The 22,191-nt window shown below is 40.3% G+C and overlaps 1 protein-coding gene across 2 annotated transcripts in view; it reads right to left on the reverse strand.

Annotated features, from left to right (window-relative positions):
- Nucleotides 1-22,191, reverse strand: part of DGKQ (diacylglycerol kinase theta) — an 84,128-nt gene that overhangs the window by 45,328 nt on the left and 16,609 nt on the right. Inside the window, exons 3-7 of one of the 2 annotated variants that reach the window (XM_014959222.1) lie at nt 15,538-15,637; nt 11,231-11,316; nt 10,400-10,525; nt 8,777-8,930; nt 3,598-3,666 (exon numbers count right to left, since the gene is read on the reverse strand). In XM_014959222.1, coding sequence (XP_014814708.1) covers nt 3,598-3,666; nt 8,777-8,930; nt 10,400-10,525; nt 11,231-11,316; nt 15,538-15,637 — 535 coding nt within the window. The remainder of the gene's footprint in view (nt 1-3,597; nt 3,667-8,776; nt 8,931-10,399; nt 10,526-11,230; nt 11,317-15,537; nt 15,638-22,191) is intronic. The other variant, XM_014959223.1, reaches the window with a different exon arrangement.

Below are 22,191 nucleotides of genomic sequence, written 5' to 3' on the forward strand. Positions count from 1 at the left end.
CACTAATGGCAGCATCCACCTGATGCTTACCCTACCATCCCCGTAACATTCAGTTCTCCTTAGGTTAACTGTCCGGTGCACAGACAAGTCCTTAGAAGCTGGCTCATGTTCTCACACACCAGGATTTATAGTACTTTTCCAAACCTGCTCTGTAAATCTGTTAAATCTATCATTTCAGAAAGTGTAGGGTTGTTTTTATGGTAATTTTACGCTTTTGGCCTCAGTATCTTGGTTGGCTAAATTCCATGGTTGATTTAACACGTTTTAGCTCCCAAAACTGAGATCTAAATCTTCTAACTTTACAGTTCACTCAACAAGCAGTAACAAAGAAACAAAAAGGAATGCACACCACTGATTCGAATTTTCTTCCAGTATTAATCTACAGACCTTGCAGCCTTTTATACTGGCTTCTTTCCTGTGGAAAAGTGTGTCTTTACAAGTCAATATTATTTGATTTGTTCTGACTTATTTTCACTGTTTTTAAAAATATATAACTGTAAAATGTGGAGAGCTGGAATTAAGAAAAGCTACAATCTTCTGGAATACAATTCAATTCAGACAGCCCTAAGGGAGAGCACTGTAACATCCCAAAAGATGTGGCAGACGTACTGAGTCAACAAACAGAAGCTAATGAGCAGCTCGCTCCCAACCCATATTACACAAATGGTATTACCTAGATACTGGTAGAAGAGGTCCAGCAGGCTATAAACATGCCTCTGTCGTGTTTAATTACTGAATTTCACTGAATTTTTTAGAGTTGGAAGGGACCATAGAGATCATCTAATCCAACTCCCCTGCTGAAGCAGGATTGCCCAGAGCTAGAGCACGTTACTCAGGACTGCATCCAGGCGGGTCTTGAAAATCTCCAAAGAAGGGGACTCAACGATCTCCCTGGGCAGTCTGTTCCAGGGCTCTGTCACCCTCACTGTGAAGCAGTTTTTTCTCATATTTGAGTGGAACCTCCTATGTTCCAGCTTATGCCAGTTGCCCCTCGTCCTCTCACTGGCAACCGCTGAAAAGAGTCTGGCTCCATCCTCCTTCAAACCACCTTTTAGGTGCTTAAAGGCATTGATAAGGTCTCCCCTCAGCCTTCTCTTCTCCAGACTAAAGAGTCCCAGCTCTCTCAGCCTTTCTTCATAAGGGAGATGCTCCAATCCTTGAATCATCTTCATCACCCTTCGCTGGACTCTTTCCAGTAGCTCCTTGTCTCTCTTGAACTGGGGAGCCCAGAACTGGACGCACTATTCCAGTTGGGGCCTCATCAGAGCAGAGCAGAGGGGGAGAATGACTTCCCTCGGCCTACTAGCCATGCTCTTGCCTCTGCAGCCCAGGATTCCATTGGCCTTCCTGGCCACAAGAGCACACTGCTTGCTCATTGTCACTTTGCTGTCTACCAGGACCCCCAGATCTTTCTCTTCAGAACTTGTCTCCAGCAGATTCACGCCTAACCTGTATTAGTGGGTTATGACTCCCCCATACACAGAGAGGCACAGAAGCACAACGGCTGGCAGGTGAACCCCAATAACTTTGTCACAGAAGTTATCAGAGAAGCCATGGCCTGCCCTGATGCAAGGGCATCAGCCCCATGGGACGGGGGTTGCACCCACCATGTCAGTCCACAGGAGAAACTCTTTGGGTCACCTCAGCAGCTGAGGCAGCTGCTCAGGTTGTGGGGCTCTATGAGATACATGGGAAGAGCATTCTGGGTTTGTACAAGAGTTGTTAAGGGATGTTTAGAGGAGGAACCACAGGCAGGGAAAGGGAGGGATCAAGGCAGTTTGGGGAGGAACAAGCATGGAAAAATGAGGGATAAGGAGATAAAAGAAGCTGGTCACAGGTAAAGAGGTTGCTGGCTGTTGTGCCTGCCTGGCCATGCCCTGCACCTGCTCAGCACAGTCTGTCCTGTCTTCTTATTAACTGTTATCTCTAATTTTCTTTGTGGGTGTCGTTTCCACTCTTCTGCATGTGTGCGTATGGGTTCATCAGTGCAGCAACTGAAGTAGGACTGCAGGTCACTGTTACCCACACGTCCATGGTGCAGCAACCAGAGTGACAGATGCTGTGCGTCTTGCTGGCATGCAAGATAAGTGGCCTGGGAGCCACATGTGCATGCATCGCTGTGAATAAGGCACCTGGCTACTGGAGGGACCATGAGGCCCAGGATGACTGCTGGAGAGACTGTGGGGGCTGGGGGTCCACCAAGAGACCTAAAGGGAGAAGGGCGGTGTGTGCATATATGTATGTACACATGCATGCACACAACCACACATGCATGTATATATACATATATATGTATCAGAATACATATATGTATACACACACACACTCCCAACTAACAGACCCTCATCCTGCTCAGCCAGAAGGGACAGGATGCTGCAGCAGCTTCACCTCTACTGGGATACCGGATTTGGAGACCCCTAACATCATTAAACTAAAGCTTTCAAACATCTCAGCAACTTTTTTGTGAATGCTTTGAGTTTAGAGAACTAGAATCACTCCCTACCTATTAAACTTCCTAAATCATAGCAAAGTAACTGGGCTTTACGTTGACTTCTGTTTTGTGAAAATGTATTAAGAGGAAGTAATTTCTTTTAATGCCACTGTTCTATTTAAAACACAATTAATATTTCTTTACATGAGCCTTGAAAATATACCATTTACTGCTGCTGCTTTCTCCAGTCCATAGATGGACACTATATGAACGAAAGACATACTAAAGTTTGCATCCTGCCTCAAGATTTCTTATCTCTTTTCCTTCTTTTGGGAAGGCTGTCTAAAGCTGAACTGTCCTGTACTAGTACTTTCAACCAATCCAGTTGAAATACGTGGATCCTCAATTTCCTCTCTTTGACAGTCATGAGTAAGGGAAGTAACCCCAGCTGATGAAGTATAAAGGTCAACAACTTAAGTCACTTATAACACTGACAAAGTGAAAGTTTCTTAGATAAACTTCAGTTAGTCACAGCCTGCTCCAATAATAAGGGAGAATGTTGGTGGATCATAACTTAGTCACTAAAGAGACACCAGTGTCAAATCTTAAGAAATAAAAGCATGCCTGAGATCACTTCCATAAGTGAGTTAATTATTTCCTGAGCTGGATTTTTTAAAAATCCAAACAGCATTTGCGCAATTATCCTATTGATATTGTAAGAACCCTAAACTAAACAAAAAAAAAAAAATTATCAATATTGATTGGAAATTTTGTCTTTTACAACAATCCATGCAGCTACGTTAGGTAGCAAGTACTATGTTTTTCTAGTTACTAAGATGGATATAGGGGGTGGGATGACCTTAAATTGTGTTTGGCTTCATCTTCTGAAAAGTAGAAGATAGGCTAATTCCAACACCAGAAAGCTCCACAGCATAAGAAGCAACCAGCCCAGCCCAATCCTGATACACAGGAACATATATACTCTTACTGCAACATATCCAAGCAGAAAAAAAAAAAATTAAGAAAAAATAAATAAATTACCTGGTGTCTTCAGTAAGGTTTGGATCCAGCTATTTAATAGTTTTTCATAAGGCAAAGCAAGTTAAAATTACATGAATAAAGACTGACATGGGTGACTATTCACCACTTACTAAAATTTTGCTTACTTGAATCTGTTGAAATTTGGACATCTTTTGCTGATCCCTGTGTTGAGCCATCAACATCATCATCTTCATCTGTGAAAATAGAAACATTTTAGGAAAGGATTCTTGTTAATTTGAATTAGGGGGGAAAAAAAAATAAAGTGTTTGTCATTTAAGGATGGTTTCCCTCAAAGAAGCTAACAGAAAATAATCCAATCAGAAAAGCACGCTTTCTTCAGCTGCTTATTTTACGATAATAATCCACACTAGAAAAAACAGCATAAAAAACCCCAAACCTGCACTGTCAGGTAACTACAGTGAAGGCATACCTGAAGTTCTTCTACTACTAACTTTAAACATTGCAACTACTGCATTTCATCCCTTTCTCAGCTGTTTGCATGTGGCCAAATTATATATGGTTTCCATTAAGTTTTAAACAACCAGATCAGAGCAGGAATTGCAGTAACAGTTTTCCAGTCGTAAGTAGGGGTATTATATAAATTATTTCCATAACTGAAAAATAGATTTGCTGACACTCAAAGACAAAGAAATTACTGCACTTCAGAAGAGGACTTCGATAGCAGCTCAATGCTCTCACTAAAAGCCAGGAACGAACATCTTAGATAACGCAGCCTGTAAAGTCACACATAAAATACTTAGAAAATATTAAAATAAAAGCCACTACCATTTGCATTTGCTTTTGTGAAGATAATATCCTGACTACATTCTCACTCTTGACACTCAGGTCCATACAGAAAGAATGGTGCAAATCCAAACATGGTACATTTTTCTCCTCTAAAGGTAGCAGTGGCGTGCAACATAAGAATCCAGCGTGCTGATCATGTCATGGTATTCATACTCCCACCCATTGAAACTCACAGTCAGTCTTCATTGGGATGCAGTCAATTGGCATCCTTTATAAAACTATAAACAACTTTTATAAAAAGGCAACACCTTTATAAAAACTATGCCTTGCAATTGATGGAGAATGCAGGAAATTAAAGCACACACACACAAAAAAAAAACCCAGAAAAAAAAATACAACCAGTAAAGACCGATCTTCAGAGCAAAAAAGGTACCAGGGAAGTCAGAATCCTAATGCAGGAAAACCTTCCAAGAAAGAATCACAGCACGTCAAGAAGGGTACTTTGCAGGAGTCCTAAACTGGAGACCAGGCAACTTACTGAATATTTGAGTAACGCTCCAACTGACTACAAGAAAGACCAGCAATAATGTTTCTGGGTGGGGGGGTTTAAAATATTAAAGAAGGGCTGAAATACTTTCCTGTCAGAGTTGAGAGACAAACAGATTAAGTTTAAAATTGGAGAGAAATTTAGACAATATGGTCTTGAAGTCCCTGAAATAAACGGAAGCTGAATGCCTTCTTGAATTTCACTTCAGACAAAATCAAATTAAATAAAGAATAAGTAAATACAACAATAAGAAATTAAAGATATCCTGGTTGCTCCCAATTTTTTAAGCTTAGATGGGAAGAAGTTGACATCTTTATTTTATTACTCTTTCTCCCACAGTCTGGACAGTAGACAAATCTACGCTAACAGCATTGTGAAATTATTCCAAAGAAGTTCTTCTTACAAAATATGCAGAGAGAGGAGTCACTTGGAGGAAGGGGAGATAACTGCTCCACCACTGCTTCCTCCCATAACCCAAGAGTTTTGCAAAGATGCTTTCAGCACAGAGATGTTCACTGAACGTTGGCTGTGAAGCTCAGAGTTTACTCAGTGGCAAAAGCTAATCCGGACAAATGCTCCCCAGTCGGTCAACGATGATGTGCTGCTTCTCTGTCTAGGACAAGTAGCTGGCACTTCCCAACCATCAGCTTGGGAAGATCTGTGCTGCAGCAGTTCACTCATCCAATCAACTGCCAACACCTCTTTGGTAACGCAGGGTGGTCTTTTCACAACCTTCTAAGTGATACCTTTCAATCAGCTGCAGCAACAGATGAGCACCCTCCATGCATGCCACAGTGCAAGGACTTCTGAACGAGTGTGCTTGCATGATACATCCCACAAGTGAGGACAGAAGCGCTAATTATCCTCCAACTGAGCTGAAGTGCTCCTTGCTCCCTGGAAACATCCCTAACGTGCATGCAATCTCTGAGATCTGCCCATGCGGAGCCTATGCTTTTCCCTGGAAAAGCAGCAGCAGCTCCCAGGGCAGCTGTCTCAAGCTGCTCCATGGTTAGAGAAGTTTCAAAGGCATCCTCAAGACTGTCAGGGAGCTGCTGGACCTGTCACACATCTTGGTAACTTTCAGCACATGCCAGAATCTAGTGGGTTTTTGAAAGAAAATGCAGGTCTGCTCTGTGAGAACAGGTAAGAAGAGGGACTAACATGCCATAGCACTGAGCTCCCTCGATGCAGGATGATGTGAGAATTAGTTTAAGGCAATTCCTAACTCTGTCTTTAAGGAAGAATCTGGGCAGAAGGAAAGACCTGCACAGTGACGGTACTCGGTGCCTTTGGCAGGGACCTGCAGACAGCTGGTCTCCAGTAGATAACTGAGAGAGGCAAACAGCTCTTAAAGCAAGCCTCAACAGGATCTGAATGGTGTAATGAGGAGCCACACCTGACGACACTGGACTTGTACATGAACATCAGGGACCTGAGTGCTAAAACAAGTGTGTCCAACTTTGGAGTCCTCAACACAGGAAGGACATGGACCGGCTGGAACGGGTCCAGTGGAGGGCCACAAAAATGATCAGAAGGCTGGAGCATCTCTCCAGTGACGACAGGCTGAGAGAGTTGGGGTTGTTCAGCCTGGAGAAGAGACGGTTCCAGGGAGACCTCACAGCAGCCTTCCAGTATCTGAAGAGAGCCTACAGGAGAGCTGGAGAGGGACTCTTTATCAGGAAGTGCCGCAACAGGATGAGGGGTAATGGTTTTAAACTGAAAGAGGGGAGATTTAGATTAGATACTAGAAAGAAATTCTTTACTGTGAGGGTGGTGAGGCACTGGAACAGGTTGCCCAGAGAAGCTGTGGATGCCCCATCCCTGGAGGTGTCCAAGGCCAGGCTGGATGGGGCTTTGAGCAACCTGGTCTAGTGGGAGGTCTCCCTGGCCTGGGGGGTTGGAACACGATGATCTTTAAGGTCCCTTCCAACTCTAACCATACTATGATTCTATGTGTCACACACCATCATCGGCTAAGAAAAAACACAACAAAATGCCTTATGCACAGCAGACTGCAAGACAGGTACCCCACCACAAACATTACTCCCCATGACTTCTGCTGAGCCAGAACTGTGGCCCATCAACCATGCAAAAAGGAAGATGTCAAGTGCTGGGGGTAGCCACCAAGCTCAGAGGTAGGCCTGAGACCAACAGCAGGAGGAAAGGAGAGCATCCCCATGGCTCAGCCCCTGCTCCCCTGGGTGTCAGCAACCCCTCGGCCCTGGGAGACCACTGCCCCCCACACCACAGGGAGCTAAGCCCCAGGAGCAGAAACCAGTATGAAAGAGACCTGGTGTTAGAAAAGAGATTTTTCAAGGAGTTGCTGTATTTCATCCGGGTATGTGCAGGCTGAGCACCACAAAAATGCATTCTGGCTTTCCAAGCATGGTGTGTTTTCTTCATTGTTTTTTTTTTTCCCATATCACATTAAAGCACTGGAAGTGATCCAAATTCAGTTACTGAGTATTTCCCCTGTGTCTGTTTCTGACCCTCAGCTAATGACTGATATGCACTGCATTCTCTCAATTCAAAGTACAAGACACATTTTAATAAAAGGAATGCAAAAAACATTACTTCAAAAAAACTCGAATATGCGTTAACATGAACTAATACCCTCAGCATATAGCCCAAGTCCTGAAATGGAAAACCTTCTCTTCTATCATTTAAAATAATGAAGGAAGAGAATACAGGGTGCAGCTACAAGCTTGTATTTTTTCACTCAAGGTGCTCCGAGTTCAATTTTTACTTAAGGGTGATTTAAAAATTAAAAAAGGAAAAAGTTTAAGTCTGACATATTAAAAGAACGCACCACTGTTTAAAAGACAAACAGTTAACATCAGAAAAGGCACACTCAAAGAGGCTATTTAAAACGTTTGTGATTAACTCCTGTTAATAATAATACAACTTCATCTTCACTTAAGCCTTTGGGACGCTTGTAGAACACCTAACAACAGACCTGAATCAAGGCTCATAATGAGTCTTCCAGCAAAACAATGCTCATCCAGCTTATTTCTGCTATTTCTTAAGTTGGAAGCATTGGAAACTCCATGACTTTGAAGTATGTGCTGTACTTCACCTTCCCCCACCCACAAGCAAATTCATTAAAAGGAAAAGTAACTCACTGAAAAAAACATGCCAACCAACAAAAGCAATGTAACGCCTCCTCTCCCCCTTCACACTTCCATAGGTCACTTCAGTGTGTTCAGGTTATGTAGACTGTTCAGGTTATGTAGACCTAGGGTCAATGCGTTTTATGCAGCAGCAGGACCCCTGCTATAGCTTCTGCCCATGAGAATGCCTGGCTCCTGCTAGTGAACAACTGCCTTCACCAAAACCAAACCCATGTTCAAAGCGGAAAATTCAAGAACAACCTGTCAGGTTGAGAAACGCACAGTTGCAAACATTTAACTTCCATGACCTATATTTTGCTTACCTTTTATTTGCTTTCTTATTGTATTCAAGCACCACAAGAACATAGTAATCAAAATTTAAATTAGAAAGTACTTCAGTGGCTTAAAAAAAAAGTCTATGGTTCCTAAAGAGCTTTTAAACAAACCTACACTCTAGATGGCAGCAGAACATTACCCTGCTCAATTCATTATTTCCTTTCAGCCCAGAAATCTTAAAAGGGCAGATGCTTAATCAAAGAGGCAAATAAAAATATCTGTATACATGATATGCCAAATAAAAACCAGCATGTATATCAGCAAGTGTTTGTAGCAATGATAACACTAATCTGCTAAGCAAATTTTTGGTTTTTAGGTTTTCACTTTCTGCATGCTTACTATTTAAAGAATGGTTTTCAGCTTGCCCTCCATCAGTAAACAGAATTTTCAGCATTTTGCACACAGTCTGCATTTAAAAATTTCTATTCTGCCCCAGGAAAGACCAAGAAGCTCCAGTATTGCCACAAAAGCAATTGAAAGTTAGCAATCTTATGCTTCAGTTAGTTACAACATTAGGTTAAGCATACTCATCAATTAATTGCATTCAACTTTGAAAGTTTTTACCTGATTCTGTTTGCAAGTTTTCTGATATTCGAAAACAATGCAGTTTGCTGAAGTTGCGAGAAAATAACTGCACACAGCTTGGAGGAAGAATCATATTCCTTAATCTTCCAAAAGTACATTCTGGTGTGACAATTATGTAGCAAGCAGCATGAGCCTATAAATAGAAGCATCAATTAAGAACTTAGTGAGACACAAAGCATATTTGTTTATAGCAAAACATGCACTGGAATTGCAAAACTCAGGCTAGGACATATATAGACCTTTGGTAAACCACTTTCATGAAATGAGTGACTCATTTTTGACCCCAGATTTTCATTTGTTTGATTTGGTTTTTATATAAGCAATCATGGGAGGTCTTAACATGTGAAGAAACTCCCCAACTACTACAAACCTGCTATATTAAAAACTAAAGGTTTTTATACAGCTGTGTGAAGAAATTTAAAGTTTTGGTCTCAAACCCTGGATCTTCCAAACTATACAGCTATCTACTGGGGGAGGTAGGAAAGGTAGGCAGGTTATACTGAATAACTTGAAAATAGCAGTATCCTCTTGCACAGCTGTACCCATTTGCAGATTCAGAGATAACGCAGTTTGGAGTTTTGTTCCGAAACCCAACTGGCTGGCTTCCACCTTTATGCTTGTGCGAGATCTTATGCCATTATTGAATACACATATCTTTGTATGCATGCCCATATGGCCTGTTACATTGCTTAGACTGTTCTCAAAGACAGCTCCTCCCACCTCAATTATGAATCAGATTTAAAATGCAAAACCCACAACATTTAAAAAAAATAAATTATTATTACAAATTATATTAGCATTATATTATAAATTATCATACCTGAAATACTCAGGTTTCATTTTAAATTATTATTACATAGAACACCTCATCTTGCATGAAATAGCAAATGAATGATTTATTACATATGCTTTTCAGATCCCACCCCATCTGGTGCTACTTTGCACTTTCATCGTATTTCAGTAAGAGGTAGCTTTAAGTGGATGGACCAATTGTTATCTACACAGCAGACTGTGTTATCTACACAGCATGTGAAAAGCTGTGGCTTTCATGAGGATTACTGAAGGGTACCATCACGTTGCACAGGAATTAAACATACATCATGTGAACGGAAAAACACAAAAACCAATATTGACAGCTTAAAAAAACACCAACCACACAGGTTAAGAACTCTTCTAAACTGAAAGAGGAATAAGCATACTAGAGTGGTAAAGTCTTTGACCTTGCAGAATTTGTACGATTTGAAAGAAATTCCAATTTCAAACAGGAAAAGTAACTGCAGGCTTCCAAGCAGAAATCTATAATAATTAGTCCCTGATGAATTTTAATTCCATTGGATTTATGTAAAGTTTAACTATAATTTTGAGAATTTCTCATTTTAATGACTAATGGGAGGGGTTTAAAAAAAATCACATTTTCCATCTAATGCATAAATATATATATTTATATAAAGAAGAGCACAAATTAATTGTATTTATGAAGTGTGTATTTCTAAAGTGTACAGAAAAAGTATACTTACATAAAGTCTAGATATGCATGTTCAAATAAGCACGTGCGTAAATATATATGTGGTTCCCCCAACTATAAGCAGCAGCACAACCTACCAGGATGCCACACCATTCACATCTCATGCCAGAGAGCACCTCCGAAGAGCCACAGGTTTTTTTGCAAACTTCACATCGAGCGCTGGAAGAAAGGTTTCCCTCCCTCCAGTGGTGGTGGTAAGTATCCTGGGGGAACACATCACAACTTAGCATTGCAGAAAACAGGTACAGAAGCATCTTCAACCTAACTTCAAAATCAGCATTTCAAACAGTTCTGAGGGAACAGCAATGCAGGCTAGGACAGTATTTTCTCACTATGAGTCTGAACAATCTTACATTTCACCAAAAGAAGTTTAAAACTATAAAAAAAAATATCACCTAGTGCCTTTTCTTCACAATCCACCTGAACCAATATCCTTTAAAAAAAATAATAATCCTGAAAGGTCAGTATGATGCATGTATTTTACAGTGAGAAGCTGGGCAGTTCCGCCTCAGACAGACCTCAGGAAGCCTGAGGAACATGATAATGTCCGCCAGGGATGCAATGCAGCCAACATAGAGAAAAATAAGAGTTCCGGGACAGCTTCTGCAATTCAGATTTTTACGTAAGATGCTTTAATATTTTTTTCTCTTTAACTGGGATGTTGTATACAATGCGCTGACTTTTCAGCTTCAATAAGCATCGTGAATGTGTCAGAATTTAAGTGCATCTCGCTATCTGCGACGCATTCTGAAGCCACACATTTCCTTTGCCCGCCATGAAGCAACAGAAGTGCTTTGACAATGGGCGGCATGCAAAAGAGAAGTCCCATACGCCCCCCTCTCCTCTACCCCGCGTTTTCACACCCAAAACGCAGGACCACGTTCTGCTGCAGAGGCGTCGGCACTTACGTGGTCCTGGTGCCCGTCCTGGTGACACTGCCGGCAGTCACTGCAAGCAAACAGGATACAGTCTGTGTGCACATGTAGCTCACAAACTAAAAGCGTGAAAACAAGAAAACTGCTGTAAGCTGGAAACCCCGGGGTTTTTGCAGCTCCCCCCTCTCTCCCTCCCTCCTTCTCCCCCTCTACCACCTCTTTGCACCACGCTTTCTTGCCTCCGTGCTCTTTTTTGTCGGGCAGAGCTAGGCAACAAAATAAGTTTATCAGCATTGTCCTGTGTGTTGCTCCACATCCTTTGTGTTAAACTGATGCAGTAAGTCTAAGAAATGGCTGAGCTAATTTTGCTCACACGCTCTTGCCTTTATTTCCTCCAACACAGCAAGTTATATTTGTAACAACTGTTTGGCTTACTAAAGCTTTGTCCCGCAGTTTCACAGGAACCGCTGCATACTCCAACGTAATCGTGCCTGAAGTCTACTTTGATTTAACCAAATTTTTAAAAAAGCTGAATGTTTGAAGCATTAACACAGAGAGACAGACACTCAATGTACTTGATTTTAAACCTGACCAGAATAAACTCGTACGCTAAACTCAGGGAAGATCTGTCCAAGCTATGTCTGCATATGGTGAATCATCATTTATTTCATTGTCAGGAAAAAGATAATAGTAGTTTTTTCAGCACAGTCTCCTAAGTAAGCTTAACATTGTCTTCCAAAATACCTGTTAGGTACAGTAGCTGGAAGAAGTTTTAGTGAAGCCTATAAAGTTTTAGGCAAGTTTGGGTTTGGATGAAGTACTTTCCTTATTTAAAAGCTGACTTGAAGCATCAGATGTGAAAGAAAAGAGAACCTACCCCAAAAAACTCTAGGTAAAGTGCTATGCTGCAAAAAATATTACAACTAAAAGACCTTCATTACTGCAAGAGTTAGGGAAGTTCTCTATGAGCCTCATAGACAGAGATGGATTAAATAGATCCTTCTCTAGCTGCTTTTTAAAGACTTGCACATATAAGCACTCTGGGAAGGCATTTGATTTTCTGTTGAGTACATGAAAGTAGAGAGCCGAGTGTCAAATTCTTCAAATATTTTTCTGTTCTGCTCAAACAGGTTATTGCTCCAAGCACATCACAAAAATCTGAAGACTGTAACCTGAAGACTGGAAGGTGGCAACTGCGTGTTAGCCACATTATCTGAAAGAATCTTGAAAACAGTATTAGATTACACAGAGAATACCTTATTTTGAAATCACTTTCTGGACTGGCGATCAGTGCTAACACCGCCTTATTCTAACCCCACAGAAGACCGTGACCTACCACCACACCAAAGCAAAGCCTCTTTTAACAGGGCTCACTAAGTCAACTGCTTTTATACAAGGTGTGACATGGTCCCTCCACTGCTCACAATTCTCTGTACTCACAGATATAACAGGAATATTTCACAGTTTTGCCAGTTCAGCCACCAGGCAAGCTAGATGCTTTAAGTGATCTGGTTTCTGTAGACCAAATTACAGCTTCAAGGAATTAAACAAAAGTGTTGGGTATTTTATCGTTACTTCTCCAAATGCAGGCACACACTGCCCTCTGCTATACTTTGTAGAGAACAGAGGTTTGGGGTTTTTTTCCCCTTGGTCTGATTCACATCTGCTGCTTCTAACATCACCCCCAACTCAGAATTAGTAAGAAAACATGTGCATGAGAGGGGCAGGAGTGTCATGGGAGTTAAACCCTTAAGACAGCTACCTCGCAGATAGCAAAGGCATGTAAAGATCAAGTCAAATCAGAGGGCTTACAAAAAGAACTTTAATCTTTAACAGCCCTTCCATAATCTACGCAACTTTCTAACTTGTAACAGGATGACAGTTTTCTGTTCAAGCTCTTCATGAAAGTGCTGCAAATTCCTTTATTGTTGCCAAAAAACCAAGTTGGTTAATTTCAGGTACATAAGCTTGGCAGAATAACCTTTAAAATGTTAACTGCCTCCCTCCCCCAGTAAATTTGCTGCCCCCAAATGTAATGCTTAATATGAAACTTTTGTAAATGATCCAACACTAAAAAAAAATTAATATATTTGGGTTACTCCCTTTCCTCTTTTTTTTCTCTCCAGCCCTTCTTCCTGGAGAGAAAAGGGAGAGCAACTCTCCAAGGTTCAACTGTTACCAGAGAATTCTACAGCAAAAACAGCTATCCAAAGCAATTAGTAATTTTCAGCAAAATTTGGAGTCCAAATACTATAATTTTTGCCAATGAAGTGTATGTACTTATCTCACTAGGGGTTAATACACATGCATGCTCCTTTCTGAGAACAGATGCCCCACCATGCACCCACAGAGTTTAGTACTTTTCTGAACATTTTCAGCTTCCTTTGCAGAAAATTTATCTTATTGTAAGATACAGAGTCCAAAACAAGTTATTTATATTATTTTAAAAGTACATCTAATTATGTACTAATTATGCATCAATCATTTGTTTAGAAAAGGTAACTTCACCTTAACCCTCTTTTCTCTCTCAATTATGGCAAAGATTCCAGGAAAAGTTCTTTAAATTCCAGTATCAGAAGAGAACATCATACCCAACACCAGGCTTGTACTACTAAGCAAGGAAGTAAGAAAATAAAAGAAAAAGTTCAACATCTCCATCTGGATTTAAAAGCTCGACAGCTTGAAACAGCTGACTTCTAAGACAAATTCCAAAGGTATTTTTGAAGAGTGAAGGAAGAATCTTGTGCATTTGATGAAGCTCAACTGCCCTTTTAAAGCTACATTTTGGGAAAGTATCAGAGAAACAAGTTGCAGGCTTATTGGTATTCAGAAAACGGGATAGCAAACAAGTCACACCACACAAAACAAGAGAACTGTTTAATCCATGCAAGGCACACAATTCAGAACCTTCACTGAACCAAAAAAAAAAAATGTCAGGCACTTTTAATACCTAAATGTAACATGGGATTTCATGTGTTTCTTGTTTAAGAATGAAATGGAAACTTAAATGGAAACGTCTGAAAAAACAAATATTCCCTTGCAACGGGTACAACACTAATACAGTTAAGAAAGTGAGAATATGAAAGCAAAACCTATAAAGCTTTAACTAAAATAGATCACTAAAGAAAAGGTATTTTCAAGAGTTAAGAGGACATAGCTAGCGAAAATATTATTTTCAAATTCTCTATGTTTGTCTCATGCCACACAAGTTCTGAAGCTTATGACGACAGGTCATCAGAAAAGACTGTGTGGTATCTGGAGCTCTCTGACCATCCCACCAAACCATCCAACTCACATGGTAACCACATTAAGTGACAGATTCCTGCTAGTCAGAAGAACATAGTTTAGATTTATTATACAACTCACCAGACAAAAGCAGGAACAAAACCACTGCACCCTTATAAGTGTAAATGCCCTGATCAAAGAGAAGTGTTTCCCCTACACCTAGGTGAACCATATTAAATAAGACATTATATTTATCATAACAATTTTGAAAACATCTCAAATCCCTATATAATTGGTTCTTCCCGCAGGAGACTTTCTTTTTTTTTAAACAGTTCACGGGTAATATTCCTTTATAATACTAAATTCTATTCAACCTCACAACATCAAATGTACAACAACAACTAGACATTCAAGACTGGAGACACGGGAGAATTAAAGAGTTGCCCCATGTCAAAATCAGTTAACAACTCAGGCCAACATGTATTTTAATGAAAAATTCTGGTGTTTGGGTGATTTCTCTAATTACTGTTTTTTCAGAGAATCTGTGTCAGAACACTCAGAGCAGTACTATTTTGACAAATAATATTTTCAAATATCTTTCCATTGAAGGCATGTCATCCCCATTACAAGCAACAGATAGTTGAGACCAGTAACACAGGAAAGTTATATTCCATTCTTTTTCAGAAAGGCAGAGGTTTTAGAAACATGAATACCTGATGATTCCCTGTACCAAAAGCTTCTATCAGAAACAGAAATAATTACCTCAACAGGAGAAGTCTTTCTTTTGCCATAATAGCCTCTCATTCTTTATACATCTCAGGCTTGAATTCATTGCACACCATTTACACTTGCCCAAAGTAAAGATGAAAGAGCATACACGTTTGACAAAGCCTGTGGTTAATTCAAGTTTATTGGTTTATTATTCCTTAATTTGAAGAACATGTTTCCACCATCAGTGAGAAGATGATAAACAACCCAAAAATGTCTCAAACACGGTAAGCGTGTTTATGTGTGTGTGTACGTGTATACGTACGTAACCTCAAAGGTATGCAATGTAAGCCACGGTAGGCTACTGTATAACACACAGATGGATATGCAAGTAGGGTTTAAGTTACCTTCACATCGAAAGGCAGGTGACTCTAGTGACTTTCTGCACACAGTGCAAAACTTTCTCTTGTAATGTCCTGGAGGCCCAAAACAGTGTGCAACTGGAACCTGCCAATGAAGAATGCATAACACATCATCAGCCACAACTTTCAGAGTGCCAGTTACAATTCACAGAAACTGCTTTATCATGCAAGACAGGACAGTATATACAACATAAAGTTAACTAAGCCTGTAAGCAAAATGTAGAGGTAAACCATGCTTTTTTAAAAAAAATCATACTTAAGAAAATATTTAAAATACTTTATTTTAATTTCTTTTTTAAATTCTTGGCTTTTAATATGTAATTATGTATTTGCCACTCAGCTTCTTGATGATTCACAGTGCTGTGAATGCAAAGCTTTATTTTGGGTTCAGCACCATGCAACTTACCTAGAATCACAGTTTTTCTCCTAGTATTCTTAATTGAATCAAGGTTGATTAATAGTTTTGCACATGTATACAACAAACCTTAAAGACACACTCTCCACGTGCCTTTCAACTCTTCTCCAAATAGAGCCCAACTAACTGGCTGACCAGGATAAAGGCACTGGTCTCTCCCCACACACTCAAAGCTTCCACTCCCAGATGGTACAGAGACCCAGCTCTCGAAGTACATCCACACCAAGGTTCCTGTTGATCGCAGACATTTCAATATCCTCTTGCCAAGAGATGTACCAACAGTTTCAGTAACTACATTTCTAGTATACTATTCACTTATCCTAAAAAGGTAGTGTTTTTTTCTTTTTTAGTGGTTAATATGAACACTGGAAGTGATCTTACCAAAAGAGCAACAAAAGAAAAGATGAAAAATGAGGAATAAGGAACATACTTGAGCTTTATACTTGTTCTAGAGACCACTATTCTACAAGACACACACCTTTGTTAAATTGACATTCACATTAGAAGGAAGAAGCATAATTGCATCTTTAAAATTCAGAATCAAATAACTTCCACAAAAATTTACCATGACTTAGGTATTTAGTTTTATGCATCTCACATGTCCTTCCTGATATGACAAATACATCAGATTTACCTTCTGGCTCTTGCATCACAGAAAAAATGTATTGACAGTAAAGGCTGACAAATGGTTACTTAGGTGTGAAATGAAATTAATCATTCGCGGTAAAAAGTTGGAAATAATGACTTAGGATACACATAGTCGCAGATAGCTTCTTTTCCTCCCAGTAAACAAGCTTCCAAAGATATTGAGCAGGATTTTAATTTTTTTCCTTGTGTATTAGGGTTTTCCTGGGAACCACTAGCAACAAATCTGACACATACTGGGAACACAGAATTTGATGACCCACAAGTCACTTCTAGTTATAAAGGTCTAATTTGCACCAGACTCTGAAAGTGTGGGACAGCTATACTAAACAATCCTGTATCTCAAGCATGCACAATGAAATAAATGAGATAAAGTTTTGTCAGATGCAACACAAGGAGAAAGGAACCCTGCTGGAAGCTTAATCAAGAAAAATCACTGAACCCCAAACTGCAAAGCATGTGGTTCCTCCAGCCTCCTTAGAATCCTTTCAGGGGGCAAAGGAGGATGAGGAGAGGTACAAAACATGCCTGTGTTACCAGACACAAGATCATGCACAGCACTTGAGCAGTCAAGCACAGTCACCAGCTCATTGCCCCAGCAGACCATGTTGTCTTGGTCCCTAACTGACCAGGAAACTGCCTGCCCAGCTCCCAGGCTCCCCACCACGCTGGGCTGCCAGCCAGCCTACCGGAAGGATTTCCTATCAGTATCTCCAATGTGATATATTACAAAACACCATTGCCTCCAAAAGCTTCAAATTTTTACTTTATGTACAAGTTCAGGATTTAAAAATATGACAAGTCACGCTTTGGGGTCTGTCACCTACTCCTATCAACTCGAACAGAAATTTAATTCTCTGCAGCCCTCCAGCTCTAAATGACACAAATTTCATGGTTGGCTCGCACTATTTTATTTTTTTTACATCAGAGTTTTCTAGTCATATAATGCATACTTATAAAAAGAATATATATCGTTGGAGAAAAAAAATGCTGGAGAGCCTCAGGACCTTAATCAAACTATCTCAGGATGAGTTCAAGGCTCGTAATCCCTGCCCTTCTTTCATCTACTGCCTCAGGGGTAACAAAAATACCAAGCCTCCTTGTCCAGTAACACAGAAGTTATTCTGGCTCAGCTATTCTGCAGGTGAAATGCCAGAGCTGCACTCTCGCTCTAGCCACTCTAAACATCAATGTCCAATCCCAGTTTGGTGGGAGCAAGCAACTTTCCCAAAATTCTTCCTACACAATGAGCTCAAGTGCAGGCCAAGGTGAGAATGGCCAGGTGAGCACAATCCCAGCCAGACACGGCAACTGCAGGGAGTACTGAAAAGCCCTGCTGGGATTTTTTTTTCAGGAAAACTCACCTGTGCATCCCCAACCTTTCTTCAGGTTTCAAGCATCACCTTCAAGTCACCTGCCCAGCCAGCCATCCCCAAGGCAGCAGTGTTCCCAGGGTGAATAACCTGCCTCAGACACCCAGGATGAGCATCCGACCCCCTCAGCAACCCATGACTGAACCACAGAGAACTTTTCTTTCCCTGGTCTGGAGCTTGGCTATTTTATCTTAACACCTGCCATAGAAAGGCAGGTTTTTTGTTACTGTCACAGAAAGGTTCTGCTGAAGAAAAAGGACACTGTAGACTAAAGGATCAAAGTAGAGTTTTGTGAAAAACAGCGTTTATTTTGGGAAATATTGTGAAAAAGTGCTTTGGCAAGAGTCAAACTTATTCAGGCTCTGCCTACTTATCTAGAAGACTCAAAGGAAGAAGACCAAGTCTGTATTTTTCAGCTCTTCAGGACCCTGGTGACAATCCTCTGAAGTCTCAAGTCACTGCCAAAAAGAAGGGAAGGAAACAACTTGCTGATTTAAATGTTGGGTGGAAAAAAAAAAGTATCTGGTTCCTTCAACTTCTTTCCTTCTGAAACAAGCCAAAGAAACTTTATTATGACTGGTCTTTCTAGCTTGCTTTAGAAGTGACAGGTATAAAACCACTGCAGAGCCCGGTGGGAAATGGGATGGGAATGAGGTAGAAAAAAAGAAAAGGTAAAAGAGCAAGTACAATATAACAAACTCATCGATCACATCACGTTCCTCCTAGCAGCTCCCTACATTTCTTTTGTTGCTGAACAAGTTCCAAGCATCCAATACATTAAAAAAAAATAAAATAAAATCAAAACTCAGACTGGGAAAGCCAGTAAGGCAACATGTCAGAATATGAAATGTTATGTATTGCTCTTTAATTTATATCCACCTGTATAAGTACAGCAAAGTACAGACACATAACATGGCCTACAGAGAGAAAGTTAATAATTGATGAGTCTAAAACTGCTTTTCCAATACAACTACTTAAATGACTTTATGCAAACCACTAAAATCAATTTCCACAGAAAAATACAGAAAATTTCTGCTAGTAATAGCATTAAATGACATCTAATTGCCCTTACAGTATTGATCAGAAGCCCATTGACAGAAAGTATATTGGTAATACTCCAGCGTAAGCTCCAGAATGACTTTGCACTCATGGACAAGATACTCCTAGTTTCTATTTTGTTTCCTGCCATTTGTTAAGAAATCCAAAGCATTACAACATACACACTTCTGTAAAAGTTCATATTAGCCTGTAATAAAATTTGATCCTTTAGAAACCTAAAACTTAAGATTCTAACCCCTTTAGTGCAATCTGTGCAAGCACACAGCAGTTCTGCATCATACAGAAAGAACAGCAACAAACTGTTCTTAACTTCTAAACTTTGGAAGAAAAAGAAAGGATAGAATTGTTTTCTTTCCATAGTGGCTTTCAAAATCATTTCTTATCCTGAAATGCCACAGGGTATAAAGCGTGTGGCCAAAAGCAGATCATGAATTTAAGTGCTCTTGGAATCACTACGTACAGAGCAGCCCAGCTACCACCCAAACCCTCTGGTTTGCAGATAAAGTCAGATCAGGTCAAGTCTTACTGGTCCACAACCTTCTGGATACCTCACTAGAGAAAAATACAGCTCTGGGAAGGCTTGTTCTTCACCCAGTTGCAGCTGCTTTTCTATCAAGTCAGGCAGAAGAAAGTCTTTGGCCTGAATCCTGAGTCAAAGACTTCCAGGCTCAAATGGGAATGAAAGAAATACAGATATACCAAATGCCAGAGTGACAGCTGCTTTGGCAGTCTTAAAAAAGAACAACCTACTAAAAACTTTTCCTGGGCTTGTCTAAATATTATCGTGGCCACGCATCTCCATCCCCACCACATTGCACTTGGCAGAACTTTGTAAAACTCACCGGAGAGACTGAAAAAGCAGGGCTGAAGGACCTACAGTGGTGTGGGGCTGATCAGCTTCCAAGTAGGAAACGGGACGTAGAAATAACAATAGAAACACAACAACCTCCAAAGGTTGAGCAAAAGGCATTTAACTTAAGGTCACTAGTTTTCAGTCTAAAAACACTGCAGCACTTTAAGCATAAGCACAGCCAGCCTGGAAGCAACCATCTTCTGAAATGCCCACAAGGGTAGTCACACACACAAGGTAGCTCTTTCACAAAACTGTTCTCAACATTAGTCAAAAAAATCCTGCTGATACAAATTAAATGGTGTTCCTGAAGCAAGAACTACTTCTATGGATTCTGATGTTTCAGGTGCAGAAGTCCTTCCTTATCTAATGCTCCTAAGACTGACACCAAAAAAACCTTTGCTCCAGAGAGGTAGATAGGCTGATCACATCTGAGTACACCCCATGATTATTCTGTCCTGGCTAATTAAGTGTCTAGACCACACCCTCTCTGAGAGAAGCTAACAACCTTGCGATTCAACTTTTCCCAGTATTGACATCTTTTCTATTACTTACTTATTACTCAGTAATCACAAAGAGCCCTTTTATTTGCTTATGACCTGTCTCCCTTAGTAGCAAAAGTACAACTTAAATACACTTGAACACACTCCGTTTCTATGTTTTCCTTTTAGGGATAACGCCTGTTAATTACTTGTCAGCTGTGTCCAAATTGGCATTCTTCCCCTGAGCACTTGCTATATCAGTTGGTGCTAAAATGCAACTTTAAGTACACATTCCATATAGAAATTCTGAAATCAGATAAGAAATACAAAGTTAAATGGTGTCTCAACATATCATAGGGCAGGAGAGAACGAGAAACTTAAATATGTAGTTGTGAAAATTTTAACTGGGGTTAATGGAAGGGAATAATGCATACATCCAAATACGACCTAACCATATCCAGGATTTTTTTTCTCCATCCTACAGATCTCTGTGACAGGACAGAGATCTTACTACCTACAGGTTCTCAAGGACCCTTTGTGATAGGAACTATCCAGTGAATTCCACACCATTTCATATCAGGAATATATGATGTTTTTACTAGAAAATGAGACTTGTATAAGAGCTTAAGAGTTGCTTGGACTAGTGAAAGAGAAAACGATATGCAGAAGACATTCACTCCTTGCCTTTATTACTACAGAGGATATCAATGTCAATCTCTCTTTATCAAGATAAAGATTAAGAATTAAAAGAAACAAACAGAGTGACCCCATACCACCTCTAAACCTGAAGAGTCATTGATACACCTACAGGTGTATATGAGAGCTCACAGGCTTCCAGGCAGCTTGCATCAAGTTTCAACAGGGCATAACTAACTCCCTTGAGTTCATGAACTAGGGGGTGGTAGCCCTTCCCTTTAACCTCAGGGTTAAAGGAATTATTGCTTTGGGGAGGAAAAGGAGGAAACCTTGGGGCAGTGCCAAGACAACCTGCAAGCAGTTTTACACCTCATTTGGATTCTAAATTATGCCACGTGGCTGCCACACTCCAAACAACAGCCTTACTGGAACAACATAAGTATGGGTCAAGTGTTGAAGAGTAGAGATGGACCTTCCCGGTGAAGATGGTCAGGGCTATTCAGAAAGTGCCCAGGTAAAATCATGGAATGGCTTGGGTTGGAAGGGACCTTTAGCTGTCATCTAGTCCAAACCCCCTGCAAACAAGTAGGAACAACTTCAACTTGATCAGGTTGCTCAGAGTCCTGCCCAACCTGTTACCAGGGATGGGGCATCTACTGCGTCTCTGGGCAACCTGTTCCAGCGTTTCACCACCCTCATCATAAAACCATCTTCTTTACCTCTAGTCTGAATCTACCCTCTTTAAGTTTAAAACCATTACCCCTTGTCCTACTGCAACAGGCCCTGCTAAAAAGACTGGTGTGGATTCCAACCTTTGTTAGGACACCCTGTGAAAAAACTCTCAGACCAGCAAAGCCTCTTTGCCACAGATAAATAAAATGGGAAGAAGACAGAGAAAGAACTTTACCAAACCTGTTTTATAATATATAATACAAAAGATGAAAAATATTAAGCATGTATTTTGAGAGTCAAGCTCATGTTAACAATCTAAGAATCACCATTACCAAAAAATATACAAAAGGGGCAGGATGAAAACTCCCTTGATTGATGCATGCCAAATACACAGTAATTTGAAGATGAGATGTAACAATAATATGCCCATGAGCTTATTTACAAACATTGCATTTCAGCGTGTCTTCTCTGACAATGACAGTCTGCTGGGAGAACCAGTAAAAGTTC

This window comes from Calidris pugnax, unplaced genomic scaffold (assembly GCF_001431845.1).
Source record: "Calidris pugnax isolate Ruff unplaced genomic scaffold, ASM143184v1 scaffold404, whole genome shotgun sequence".
In the NCBI taxonomy this organism is placed as follows: Eukaryota; Metazoa; Chordata; class Aves; order Charadriiformes; family Scolopacidae; genus Calidris; species Calidris pugnax.